The 15,074-nt window shown below is 42.2% G+C and overlaps 1 protein-coding gene across 2 annotated transcripts in view; it reads right to left on the minus strand.

Annotated features, from left to right (window-relative positions):
• Positions 1–15,074, minus strand: part of LOC150084966 (neuroglobin-1-like) — an 83,457-nt gene that overhangs the window by 11,734 nt on the left and 56,649 nt on the right. For both annotated transcript variants that reach the window (XM_090376725.1, XM_090376726.1), the window contains exon 3: positions 7,351–7,582. In XM_090376725.1, coding sequence (XP_090232851.1) covers positions 7,351–7,582 — 232 coding nt within the window. The remainder of the gene's footprint in view (positions 1–7,350; positions 7,583–15,074) is intronic.

The following is a 15,074-nucleotide window of genomic DNA, read 5'->3' on the forward strand; positions in this document are numbered from 1 at the left end:
AGAAGAAACAGAGATAGGATTCCTTTCGAAAGACGCTTAAAGATCGTAAGACCTAAATCTACTTTTCTTTTTAATAAAAATCGAAAAAAAAAATTCAGAGACTAAACTAGAACTGTCGTTTTAGGAAGAACGCTTTTAAAATTTCACTGAGAGTCTCTTGGCCACAGGAACACTTGACACCCGGGGCCAATTCAACTCATTGATCAAGATTTAATAGTAACAGCTGGTCACTTTACGTTTGATTCTTGTCAGAAAGCGGTTTGCGCGTGATCAATGGAACTGGAACTGGAAAATCGTGTTGAAATACGATACGTTTGTTGCGTTAACAGAATTAATAACTTATGGTTTATATCGTGGTGTGCAATGTTTTCTTCCACAAAGATTAATACACCCCAGACTGCAACCTCAGTTAAGGATGTTATTAACAAACAAAATGTCAAATCAATTTTCTGTGAATTATCGGTAGCCATTATACTGTCTCACTGTGCTTCTTTCCTTTTTTTATCTTGACCTTTTGATGGAGACCATCAATAGTTCCATCAGCTGGTTCTGACGTTTGTTCTTTCTGCTTGCTCAGAATCGATGGCTATTATATCCTCGATAACTGGTTAATATATATACACCCATAAATAATCCATGATTTTGATGATGGAGGAGTTGGTCATCAGGACCAATTCCTCCAATGTAACTAAAATGAGGCAGAGGATAAGAGGAATTTCATCTTGTAAATCGTGTAATCATTCCTTAAAAACCGTAATAGGATTCTCCGGTTAAATCTTCCAGGCAAAAGAAAAGGACCAATTAAGGTGGACAATAATTCCTGCCCAAATATTAATGGCAAATTGTTGCTGATGCGTTGACTGGACGATGGCATGTGAGGTCTCTTCTGCCCAGTCATGGGTTATCGGGAAAACTGAAAATTGGCAGCGTCATTTCTTATGATGTAACAGATCTAGTTCTGACTGGTCTACCACCATCTTACTGATTGATTCTGTATGAAGCAAGACAAGTACGAAAATAGTAATGAACTTTCGTTCCTCCCAATGCTGCTGTAATGTGGTTTGCATATTCGGACACCAGTTGGTGTTTTCTTATTGATTAATTTGTGGAACATAAAAAGGGCTGTAACTAAGAAACAATGTAAATTCGAACATACACTGCCTTACCATTAATATCCAAACACCTGCCTTTAGACAAAAAGAAGAGCTTTTATTGTGCCATTTAATATTTTATTCTGAAACCTTTTGCTTTTATGAAGGCCTTCAATCTTCGCGGCATACTCTCAAACAGCTTTTTATTAATGCCAGGTGATATGTTCCTCCACTTGCCCTTTAACGCAGCCACCAGTTCGGCCTTGTTCTTCGGGCTATCTCGACGTGTACGTACACGACGATCCATACATCCCAAAGATGATCGATAGGATTCAGATCAGTACTCTGGGCTGGCCAATCCAACTTTTCCACACCCATGTCCTCAAACCACTCTGTTACAACCCGAGCAGTATGGCATGGCGCGTTGTCTTGCTGATTGAGGTATTGGCCTTCCCCGAAGTATTGCCATAATGTTGGAAGTGCATAATTGTCAAGAATAACCTGGTATTGCACAGCATTCATGATTTTGCCGATAACTACCAATGGGCCCAAGCCAAACCATGAAAGGAGCCCCATACCATGACACTGCCTCCACCAAACTTCCTTGTTGGGAGGATAAAATCAGGAAGGAACTGTTCCCCTGGCATTCGCCACACCCAGAAACGGCCATCAGACTGGTAGAGCGCGAACCTGAACTCATCTCTCCATAGGACTGTTTTCCGCTGCTCTACAGTCCAGGATTCGCTCTCCTTACACCGTGTTAATCGGCGCCCAAGATTTGTTGAGGTGATCAATTCTGTTCAACCGTTGAGGTAATTGTGTTGAACGTGTCATCTTGCATGCCCACTTTTGCAATTGTCTGTTCGAAGCCAGTGTGCATATTTATAGCAAGTTCTGTGACGTGTTGCGTGCATAGGATCTGTTTCCCCATCCATGGTGGGGTGTCCGGATATTAATGGCAGGGAAGTGTATGTTTTACTGAACTTTTTTCGTTGTTTTAAGATCGTGGATCGATCCTAAAACTACGGTCCAAAAAGTACGCGTAATAACAATCATATCGCATCCAATGATGGGCCTGTATGTGGTAAGGGGGACCCCAGTGATGATGTTGGTCTGCCAGATTAGCATCACTGGGATCCAACGCTAACAGCCTAGGTTCCAGGCTGCCAACATAGGAATCCAGCCTGTTTGTTGTGCGCTGCGACCCTTTGAAAAAACAACAAAAAAAAACTATTTATTAGGGTCACCCAAAATGTTAATTCAACTACCCATGCGTATTGTGTCTGTAAATTGCAGGTGTTCTCTGGTCGATTTGGCCTGCTTTGCTGGACGAAAAATCTCGGGTTCCGGGGGGGGGAGAACCTTGCTATCTATCCCTGAGACCGACTAACTCAGCCATAGAGTGAAAAAATCCATTAAAGTTCCTTGCGTCATCGACGGAATTCGAACCCGGGCCTTTCCACCCGGTGTGGAGAAGACGGTGACGATACTACTGTGCCAAATGCCCAGACTTGGAAAGGGGGATCTGATGGTTGAGGGGTCCAGCTTCAACATACCACTTTGGCCCTTGCTTCGATAAGAAGGATGGTCTTGGGATGGCACGCCCAGGATCAACCGGCTTGTGAGTTCACCTGCAAGGGTCAACCATGTCAATGCCATGCCTGTACCCTCATGGTATGAGGGACAGGATTCAGCCTGGTGACGATGTTAATATGGTGTCTGGGTAGCACTGGTGTCCCACAACTGAGTACATTTATTGCTTGCCGGGTAGTGGGCGGCGTCTCATATGGTCCCGGTGGTGAAGGGGGGGGGGGAGGGTGCCCGAGAACCGAACCAAAAAAAAAAAAAAAAAAAAACACCCACTCATGAATCCTAATAATCAAAGCTTTTCTTCTGGGACCCCAACATTGTCCCAACCAGATACTAATATAATTTACGATAATACCACCAATGCAGCAAAGTTCCCATGAGCAACACAGTTGGTATAATCACAGTGCTCCCCACAGCAGACAGAAAGTACATGAGTTGGAATCCCGACAACGACACGAAGAGCGTTTATGGGTGAATTTCACAACATGGATGTGTTAGCTGGTATGAGGTGACGGTGGCATGGTTTTTTCTCAGGGAAACTCGGGTTTTTCGTCCAGCAAACCAACCACAGAACACCCACATTTATAGACTTATTATATATGGCGCAATACGATCCAAGTTGCTGATGCACCTAAAACCCAACAACGTTGTTGGGTTTTAGGTGATAAAACCTTTTACGTGGCAATGTAGTAAAACAATCTGAGGTGTTTCTCCCAGGCTGGAAAAAACACCACGCTTCCTGGAAATTCATTAGAATGTTGAACAATCCATTGGGAGGATGTTGCCCTTATTTATTGAGATGGGTCTGGAAGGGTTGGCCAGGTCGCTGTTTTTATTTACACGATTTTATTTACAGAATTAGCATTTTTAGCATTAGCATTAGTAGAGGCATACGATGCAAGAGAGCAAGCTTATGCAGCATCAGTCAAAAAAAAAAAAAAAAAACCCTCCCATTTCGCACGCTCCATTCGTTCCAAATGCCTGTCCACCTCAGCCTTAAATTTCTTTACGCTATCAACTTCCACAACAAAAGATGGAAGATTGTTCCACCAATCAACCACCCGCAGGCTAAAGGCAAACTTCTCCACATCTATTCTACAACTGTCTTTCCTAAATTTGAAACTGTGCCCCCTCAGCTTCTTAATCTGAGCAAGAGGAAGAATCCCATCAGCATTCAGCTTGCTCAACCCATTCAAGGCTTTATACACCTCGGAGGTGCCTACCTCTAGGCGCTGCAATTTGCAAAACCTAAACCTTTCTTGGTAAGAGCACCCTTTTGTTCCCCTCACCAATCTTGTTGCCTTTCTTTGTACTCGTTCTAGCAACCCTATATTCTTCCTAAAATGAGGCCTCCAGAACTGTACACAGTACTCTAATTGTACTGCGGGATAATCACTTCCCTGTTGGTGCTAGCAAAATTCCTACATATCTTTGACAAGACTCCATTACCTGCCAGGGTAGCTCTTCTGCACTGCTCAGAGAACTTCATATTTGACTGCACAATTACCCCCAGGTCTTTTTCATTCTCCACTACCCTGAGTGTAGTATCCTACATAGTTGGTACGTTTCTCTTCGGTTATTGCTACCCATATGCAGTACTTTGCATTTGGGCATGTTAAACTTCAGTTGCCACATCTCACCCCATTTGCCCAACTTACCTATATCCAGTCGGAGTAGCATACTGCCGTTATTGTCGTTAACAACCCTGCCAACCTTTGTATCATCTGCAAAGGTGGACATTAATCCTGATATACACAAAACAACTGTGGGCCCAACACCGAACCCTGAGGAACTCCACTAATAACATTTGTCCACGAAGAACAGTATCCATTGATTACCAGTCTCTGTCGTCTTCCACTAAACCTTCCCTTTGTCGATCGTAGCAAATTACACTTAATGCCATACCTCCCCAATTTGTGCAGTAGTCTTCCATGTGCAAAAGTATCAAAAAGCTTTCCTGAAATCCAAGTACATGATTTCAAAATTATTTTTTGCATCCAGTTCCTTTGTGACCACATCATAATATCTAATCAAATTGGTCAGAAAAGATTTCCCCTTAACAAACCCATGCTGTGTCTTAATTATTACTGCAGTCTTGTCTAGATGATCCTGCAATGCTTCTGTAACCAGTGATTCCATTATTTTCCCCGGAACACAAGTTAAACTAACAGGTCTATAGCTACCAATGTCACCTATTGAACCCCCATTTTGAGTTGGTGATACATTTGCACACCTCCAGTCCATGGAGATCTCCCCCTGAGTCCAAGGAAGTTATAGTTCCCTAATTATGGCTAAGGGTTTGCTTGCTTCCTTTGCTGCCTCCTTTAACATAACGGATAGATCCCATTTACCCCGTGTGCCTTTTTCATGTTTAACTTCGACAATTTCTCCTCCACTTTACTCTCAATTATTAGAAAATCACTTAGCTCCCTGTTAGAGTTTGATAAACTTCTGGCACTCCCCTCATTGAATAACTCCTCATGTGTGAATGTAGATGCAAAATGCTCGTTTAGATTGTTAGCCGCCTGAGCAGGATCCTCAACTGTTAAACCATCAATATCCAGTGGACCAATCTGATCCATCCCTTTCCTTCTAGAGTTTACATAAGTAAAGAACTCTTTGCTGCGTTTCTTTGCATCCTTTTCCAAAGATTTATCGAAATCTGCCTTCGCCTGCCTACTTTGTGACTTGATTAGAGACCAACTTATATCTGCCAAAGGCTTCTCTGTCACCTGATAATTTAAATATCCCCTGCATTTTTCTTCTCTGCCATAAGTGTCATTAGTTCATCTGACATCCATTTAGGTCTGAATCTTGAACAGTATTTCTTAGTTTGAATGATAGTCGCCTCCAGGATGAAGTCCCTGAAGGCTTCTCATTAAGAATTCAACATTGATAACACCATCAGGTGATCCCACTGTACAGAATTTAGAAACTTCTGAGATCCCTGTTGGAGTTGAGGACCAATTTGAGATAATTGGTCACTGCTGTCTGCAGATTCTCTTTGAGTCACACTAAAAGAAATGTGGACAATATAATACCGTATTTAGTACATTGTAAAGCGAAGTTATAGTTCCCAAAGTTACCAACAGGGAAGGCTCACATATGGTATCGATTTCATCGTGGCAATCGGCAATACCGAATTATTTGGAGGCTCTCAAATTCGAAAGAAATAAACTTTAAATAAATAGATTCCTTCAAATCCAAGGCTTTGCATTGATCAATCTAGTTATAGTGAGTAATAAGTTCAAATGACTTCTTTTCTTTTAAATCGATCGAACTTTTATTTCATAGATAAGTACCACGAATTTTTCCATCTCAATGAACACGCGTGTCTTATTCCAAGTACAATCGACAATGAAGTTTAAAGTGTTTCCTGGTTACAGATGAGGTCGATGATGGAGTGGTTTCAAAACACAAACTGCTGAAAAGCGAATAATCATGGCCGACATATTGTTATTGTTGCAATAGAACCATCGCGAATAGAAACATTCGTTGGGATTTATACTCCAAGTCAAGACTGTCATCTCAAACAAAGGGTTTTCTGAATCCGAACTGTCACAGTTTATTTCGATAAACAAAACACACTTCAATGTTCTGACACAACGCTGTTCCATTACGAAATGAATAAAGATGTTTGGAGTAGATAATTCGTGTCTGGTTCGATTTGCCCGTCTGCTGGGTGCACTTTTCATTTACAAGGACGTCTAAACTACATCCTTCTCTTCCTCCAAACAGCTTAGCGTGAGAAAATTTTTCTTGCTGTTACCATGGAGACTAAAGTCGATCCAAGAGTTTGTCGTCAATTTTAAAACTGTTTTCTGCAGGTAATTTATTTATTCGGTGGGTGGTAAGGCGGTCTTAGTATCTTAAGGTCTTTGAAAGAGGGCCGGTAAGATCAACTTCATATTTTATAGTTCCAATTAAGCCCTTTTTGTAACTCCCCAAAATGTCCTATCGGATAACAAGTGGTAATACTCACCATGTTCCACCCACCGGATAGAAAAGACCTAGGTTGAACCCTTTTTGGAGCAATGCTTTTTATTTAAAGTGCGTAGTGCAATACTGAGGCGACTATCTGAAGTAGTGCAATGCAAACGCAACTCGTGAAGTTGGAAATTACTCCTCGTTTAAATGAATACTATCTGTGTGTAAATGGAACTGGTGTATCTGGAGTAATGAAAGCATTTTCATTAAAAGCCTTTATCTCTGATTAATCCCCCATTGTGCCCGAAACCCCCCTCAATATCGGCCAAAACAAATTGTAGACCGCCCTCTGTATTCGAGGTTTCCACTATATAGACAGTTCGCATTCCACATGTTTCCATGGAGAGGACAGATGTTGTTGTAGTATCAATATCCGGTACTTAGAGCAGGTGGCACATTGAGCTATTGATTACAGAACATTGTACGATAACTCCAACATGCTCTCTCTCTCTCTCTCTCTCTCTCTCTCTCTCTCTCTTTCTCTCATACCCATAAAGCTTAGCGTCAATGCAGTTGGAGTCGAAATTACTGATGAAGCAAAAACATTCTCATTGGACACTGAATATTCAGTTATTTTCGCACTTTTATTTTAAATGTTTTTATTTTGAAATAGGTGGGTGTTGAGGGCACATATCGCTTTGCGTCTGCGTGTAGCGCATTATTAACAAAGAATCTAACATACCCAGAAGTATTCGCTCTTGAAACCTGCCACTTTTCTATGCATCTTCCCCACATTGTGCAGATAATCAATGCAGTAATCAACGTTATCCAATGACATGATGCTTTCATCTAAGGTGGACATGACTAGAGATGCGTGTTCTGCCAACTCAAGGCTTTCGCTCTGGGATTCTTTTGTCCTGAGATTCCGGAATTTTTCAAACAGGTCCAGCATATCTTCATGGTCTTGGAATAACCTGCAGTAACAAAAAAATAAACATACAAATTTAAAATAATCAGAAAGGGGAAATCGATGTTTGTGCAAAACTGTCAACAACAAAGGATAATGTTCCATTGGTAGGATGGACATCCTTCCCCCACGGGGTGGTAAAAACCTGAGATCGAGTTCCATCGATGACGTGAGGAATTTTTATGGACCATTTTAACAGGTGGCCGAGTTAGTCGGTCTCAGGCAAAGGTAGCATGGTTTTTTTCTCCCAGCCACTCGGCTTTTTTGTCCAGCAAACAGAAAATCGACTTCGGAATAGACAATATATACAGAGAAATATGGCCTTAGTGGCTGATGCTCCTAAAACACAACAACAACAACAACAACAAAATAACGTCCCATAACTTTTTTTTTTTACATTTTTGTATAACATCTTTAAAGAAATAGTCTGAGGAACCATGGGTTGGCTTTGCATTTGGAGCGCCTACCTAATATCTCGTGCGGCCACCTTCTGCTTGTAATGTAGACAGATGGCATGGACTACACAAGGTGTAGCCTTGTATAGTCCTTTTTCAGTAGGTCCCAAACATGCTAAACTGGATCCAGATCGGATGAGTTGAGGGACCATGGGAGGACGGAGAATTCATTGTCAAGTTCCTGAAATCAGATAGCAACCTGATGGCCTTTGGGCATAGCGTGTTGCCTTGTTAATAGACGCCGAAGTTGTATGGATATCCCTTCATCATGAAGAGGAGTACTTGGTCGGCAATATAAACGTAGGTGTTCCGATCTAGCAGTTGGAACTCGCCAGGGCGTTCCACGAAAACTGGTCCCCAACCATAACAAAGTCGCCTCCAGCTTGCTGAATACCAACAGTGCTTCTGGGTGTCTCATGGACTCGTGTTTTCTGAAAATATGAACATGCCTATGAGCATGCTAGAGTTGGAAATAGGATTCATCAGACCAGGCAACAGATTTCTACATTTCGGTGGTTCGGCGTTGATGCTGACATAGTTTCTTGTGTCTCGCAGTGAGCATGGATCACCGTGAGGACATCGGCCACTGTCTGCGAGCTAACATCTGGCGCATACTCCATGTAGATATTGGTATTCATAATCCTACATTATACTGCGTGGCTAGCTGGGCCACCCTGCTGCCCCACTGCTTTGTTACCAGATAAACACTCGACGCTCACCACGGGCGTCCACCACACATGGATGTTCCACGTTTGACCTTTGTCTGATTGTTCGACCGCCGTTGTGCCAGCCACAGTACATTCATGACACCAGAGAATGGGAGCACTAAACCATGTTGGCTGTTGTCGAGATACTGGCATCTGCACATTTTGTCTCCAGAATCATTTCACGTTCGAAGTCGGAAACATCTCGATGTCGACACTCAAAAAGTGATCGCCACGTGTGCGAACTACAATCTTATATTAGCCGCTCCCAAATTTGAGCCTTCACCAGTATCACAGACTTGTCCATTCTTACACATATATACAGCACGGAGAGAATGCCCAGATGGATGGATATGGTGCTGGCTAGTTTAGAAAAGCAGAAAAACATGAGATGGGAAAGTTACAGCGATGCAAAGTAGTGAACTCTATGATAGCTATTGCTGGATCTGTACTAAAATCACAAAACAGGTTAGGTTGGGAAAGACTTTCTAAAAATCTCTACGATTGCAAAGAATGGACGATGAGAAGTGTTTTATAGACATTTTAGCATTAGTATTAGAATTAGTAGAGGCATTTGATGCAAGAAAGCAAGCTTATGCAGCATCAGCCAAAAAAACAAAAAAAAAAAAAAAAACTCTCACTTCATCCCTCCATTCGTTCCAAATGCCTGGCCAGCTCAGCCTTAAATTTATTTAGGCTATCAATTTCCACAACAAAGGATGGAAGTCGGTTCCACCAACCAACCACCCGCTGGCTAAAGGCAAATTTCCGCACGTCTATCCTACATCTGTCTTTCCTCAATTTGAATTTATGCCCTCTCAGGTGATTATTCTGAGCTAGAGGAAGAATCCCATCAGCATTGAGCATGCTCAAACCATTCAAGGCTTTATACACCTCAGTGAGATCACCTCGCTGGTGCCTAGTCTCCAGACACTGTAATTTGCAAAACTTAAGCCTTTATTCGTAAGAGCACCCCTTTGTTCCATTCACTAATCTTGTTGCCCTTCTCTGTACTCGTTCCAGCAGCTCTACATCCTTCTTGAAATGAGGCCTCCAGACCTGTATACAGTACTCTAGGTGTGGCCTGACCATTGTCTTGTATAACGTTGCCTTGTATAAAGGGATAATCACCTCCCTGTCCCTGCTTGCAAAATTCGTATATATCATTCACAGGGCTCCATGACTTGCCCTGCCAGCCCGTCTGCACTTCTCAGCGAACTTCATATTTGACTGCACAATTGTCCCCCAGGTCTTTTTCACTTTCTACTCCCCTGAGTGTAGTACCACACAGTTGGTATGTTTCTCTTCAGTTATTGCTGTCCATGTGCACTACTTTACATTTGTGAATGTTAAACTCCAGTTGCCTCTTTTCTGACTTTATGCCCAAATTATCTAGATCCTGTTGCAGTAGCACACTGCCATTACTGTCATTAACAACCCTGCCAACCTTTGTATCATCTGCAAACTTCGACATTAAGCCTGATATACCTTCATCAATATCATTGATAAATATACAAAACAACAGTGGACCTAACACCAAACCTCTGTGGTCACCTTTACGAAAGCAAAAACCTTCCCCTTTGGCCATGATGGTAGTTACCTCTTTAAGTAATTCTTACATTAGTATATTGTGATCACTTTCACCCAGTGGTTCTTTTATCTGCAAATTCTTAATGCATGAAGGGCTTTTAAGGGCACAAAAGGTGATATAAATAAATTTTCTGTTTATACTCCGGGACGACCAAACGGTTAGAGGAGTTCACAAGATAGATAGAATAAAAGAAACAGCACCGTATTCAGCAGTCAAGGGCTTGAACCCCGGTCACTCAAGGCACGTGTACTTATGCACCCGCGCGCCTGATATTAAGAGTAGGAGACCGGCGGAATTGCTTAACAAGTACAGGTCACTGATGAAAAAAGCCGTGAATTAGGGTTGAATTTGAAAGTGTCTGCAATTCTGCCAAGACTCGATAGGAAGGAGTGTATGAGGACAGCCTTGTTGATCAATTCGGCCCTGGAAATATTGTGCAAGGCTCAAGGGGTAGAATTTTTTTCAGCCTGGACTGTGCTTGTTAACAGGAGAGATTGCTTCTACAGGGATGGGATACACTTAAATAGAAAGGGTGCAAGAATATTTGCTGATGCTATCGAGGCAGTGTTAGGTGGGTCGGAAAACTACTAGCTTGGGGGGAGACAAAGACGAATAGATTTAACTGTAGCCACTGGCAGAGGTGAAAGAGATTCCTGAACTGCTTCTATGGGAATGAGCAGAAGCCTGAAAAACAAGATGCAGGATATTTCAGAGACTACTAGAAGTCATTGCGGTACAAGTAAACACATGGGTTGTGTTAGGGTAGCTAAGAATAGAAATAGGTGCATGTATACTTGCGTGTACACCAATGCTAGGAGTTTAGTAAATAAATTTGATGAATTTGAGGTATTGCTCAAAACATCAAAGCCAGATACTGTTGGGATATCAGAGACGTGGTGTCACACAGATATAAGGGATGCAGAACTGGAATTTGGGGAGTACAACGTCTACAGAAAGGATAGACTGGGAGGAGGGGTTATGCTATTAGTTAAGAAATACATAAAATGCAAGGAAGTGAAGCCAGTGGACATCGCTGGACAGTGCAGTGTCGAGTCAGTTTGGTGTGACATAAGCATTGGGAGATCAAAGTTGAAAGTAGGAGTGTGCTACAGGCCTAATGACTCTGATGAGTATAATAAGGAACTGTACAGGGAAATAGAGTGGACCAGTAAATCAGAGAGTCTTTCCCAGATTAACACACTAGCAGGGCTTTTGTGGATTTATTGGATGATTGTTTTCTACATCAGCATGTTCGGGAGGCAACTAGAGGGAGGAATACTCTTGATTTAATTATCAGCAGTGATTCTTCATGCATTAAGAATCTTCAGATCAATGAATCACTAGGTGGCAGTGATCACAGTGTGCTGAAGTGGGATTTACTCAAAGAGGTAACTGCCATCAGGGGTAAAGGGAAGGGTTATTGCTTCCGTAAAGGCGACTACGATGGTCTGAGACAGTATTTAAATTCTATACAGTGGGACCAACTGACTGATGATGTTACCAACAGCAAATGCAAAATGGGAAGCATTCAAAGAACTTATCTTGGAAGCTACTAGGCTTTACATACCAACTAAGAAATATTGTTCAAGGTTTAGGCCTAAATGGATGTCCGATGAACTGATGAGGCATATGGCAGAGAAGAAAAATGCATGGGATACTTACAAATTAACACATGACACAGAAGCCTATGATGGATACAAGTTGATATGCAACCAAGTTACAAAGGAGGTTAGGCAGGCGAAGGCAGATTACGAGAAATCCTTGGCAAGGAACGCCAAGACAAACAGCAAAGAGTTCTTTACTTATGTAAACTCTAGAAGGAAGGGGTGAATCAGATTGGTCCACTTGATATTGATGGGTCAAGTGTTGATGATCCTGCTCAGGTAGCCAACAAACTAAATGAATATTTCGCATCGACATTCACACATGAAGAGTTATTCAGCGAGGGGAATGCCAGAGGTGTATTCAACTCTAGCAGTAAGCTACAGAATCTTGAAATAACTGGGAGTAAAGTGGAGGAGAAACTGTTGAAGATAAACACAAGAAAGGCACCCGGGGTGGATGGGATCTATCCAGTTATATTAAAGGAGGCAGCAAAGGAAGTAAGCAAACCCTTAGCCATAATTATGAGAGCTTCCTTGGACTCAGGGGAGGTACCCATGGACTGGAGATGTGCAAATGTAACCCCAATTCACAAAGGAGGATCAAAGGCTGACACAAGTAATTATAGACCTGTGAGCTTAACTTCTGTTCCAGGAAAATTAATGGAGGCACTGGTTAAAGAAGCACTGCAGGATCATCTATACAAGATTTCAGTTATAGCTCGGACACAGCATGGATTTCTTAAGGGGAAGTCTTGCCTGACCAATTTGATTGGATACTATGATGCAGTCACAAAAGAACTGGATGCAGGGAATAACTTTGATATTATATATTTTGATCTTAGAAAGGCTTTTGATACTGTTGCACATGGAAGACTGCTGCACAAATTGGAGGCAAATTACTGCTATGGATAAAGGAGTGGTTGAGGGGGAGAAGAAAGAGAGTGGTAATCAATGGACACTGCTCATTGTGGAACTAATGTTATTAGTGGAGTCCCTCAGGATTCAGTGTTGGGTCCATTATTGTTTTCTGTATTTATAAATGATATTGATGTGATATATCAAGCTTAATGTCGAAGTTTGCAGATGATACAAAGGTAGGCAGAGTTGTCAAGGACACTATTGACACTATGCTGCTGCAACAGGATCTGGAAAGGTTGAGCAGATGGGCTGAGAGGTGGCAAATGAAGTTTAACATTGACAAATGTAAAGTACTACACATGGGAAACAGCAACCCCAGAGCAACGTATCAACTGTGTGGTACTACACTGACAAGTGGTAGAGAATGAAAGGGACTTGGGGGTGATTGTGCAGGCAGATATGAAGTTCTCTGAGCAGTGCAGACGGGCTGCAAGAGTAGCTCATGGAGTATTGTCAATGATATACAGGAATTTTTCCAGCAGGGATAAGGAGGTGATTATTCCATTGTATAAGTCAATGGTCAGGCCACACCTAGAGTACTGTATACAGGTCTGGAGGCCTCATTTCAAGAAGGATGTAGAGCTGCTGGAACGAGTACAGAGAAGGGCAACAAGATTAGTGAATGGAACAAAGGGGTGCTCTTACGAATAAAGGCTTAAGTTTTGCAAATTACAGTGTCTGGAGACTAGGCACCAGCGAGGTGATCTCACTGAGGTGTATAAAGCCTTGAATGGTTTGAGCATGCTCAATGCTGATGGGATTCTTCCTCTAGCTCAGAATAATCACCTGAGAGGGCATAAATTCAAATTGAGGAAAGACAGATGTAGGATAGACGTGCGGAAATTTGCCTTTAGCCAGCGGGTGGTTGGTTGGTGGAACAGACTTCCATCCCTTGTGGTGGAGGTTGATAGCCTAAATAAGTTTAAGGCTCAGTTGGACAGGTATTTTGAATGAACAGAGAGGTGAAGTGGAAGTGGGTTTTTTTTTTTGGCTGATGCTGCATAAGCTTGCTTTCTTGCATCAAATGCCTCTACTAATGCTAATGCTAATGAAGAATCACTACTGATAATCAAATCAGGAGTATTACTTCCTCTAGCTGCCTCCCGCTCATGCTGATGTAGAAAACAATCATCCAATAAATCCACAAAAGTCGTGCTAATGGCGAGTGACCAGACACAAGTTTCAGTCAATATATGGAAAGTTAAAATCTCGCATTAAAAGACACACTGATTTACTGGCCCACCCTATTTCTCTGCACTATCGCTCATTATACTCATCAGGCCTATAACGCACTCCTACTCTCATTTTTCCTTTCCGAGTGCTTATGTCACATTAAACAGCCTCAACACTGCATTGTCCACTAACATCAATTGGATACACTTCGTTAGATTTTATGTGTTTCTTAACTAATAGCATAACCCCTCCTCCCTTCCTATCCTGTCTATCCTTTCTGTAGACGTTGTACTCCCCAAATTCCAGTTCTGCATCCCTTATATCTGTGTGACACCATGTCTCTGATATCACAACAATATCTGCCTTTGATGTCTTCACTAGCACTTCAAGCTCATGAAATTTATCAACTATACTCCTAGCATTGGTGTACCTGCAAGTATACATGCACCTGTTTCTACTCTTAGTTACCCTAACACAACCCATGTGTTTACTTGTACCGCAATGACTCCCAGCAGTCTCTGAAGTATCCTGCATCTTGTTTTCCAGGCTTCTGCTCATTCCAATAGAAGCAGTGCAAGAATCACTTTCACTCCTGCCAGTGGCTACTGTTAATCTATTAGTCCTTGTATCCCCCAAGGCTACCAGTTTTCCGACCCTAACACTGCCTCGAAAGCATCAGCAAATATTCTTGCACCCTTTCTGTTTAAGCGTATCCCATCCCTGTAGAAGCAGTCTCTCCTGTTAACAAGTACAGTCCAGGCTGAAAAAAATTCTACCCCTTGAGCCTTGCACAATCTTCCCAGGGCTGAACTGATGGGCAGGGCCCTCATCATATACTCCCTCCTATCGTGTCTGGGCAGAATTGCAGACACTTTCACATTGAACCCTAAACGCGCGACTTGTTTTCAACATTGCCCTGTACTTGTTGAGGAAATCTGTAGATCTCTTACTCTTAATGTCATTAGTTCCAACGTGTAGAACAACCTTTTGTGCCCTTAAAAGATATCTGCTCTACAGCGTCATCAACGTTTGCCCCTGGCAGCCATTTATTTAT

Source organism: Mastigoproctus giganteus, chromosome 6 (genome assembly GCF_048544385.1).
Source record: "Mastigoproctus giganteus isolate SK-2022 chromosome 6, ASM4854438v1, whole genome shotgun sequence".
Lineage (NCBI taxonomy): Eukaryota > Metazoa > Arthropoda > Arachnida > Uropygi > Thelyphonidae > Mastigoproctus > Mastigoproctus giganteus.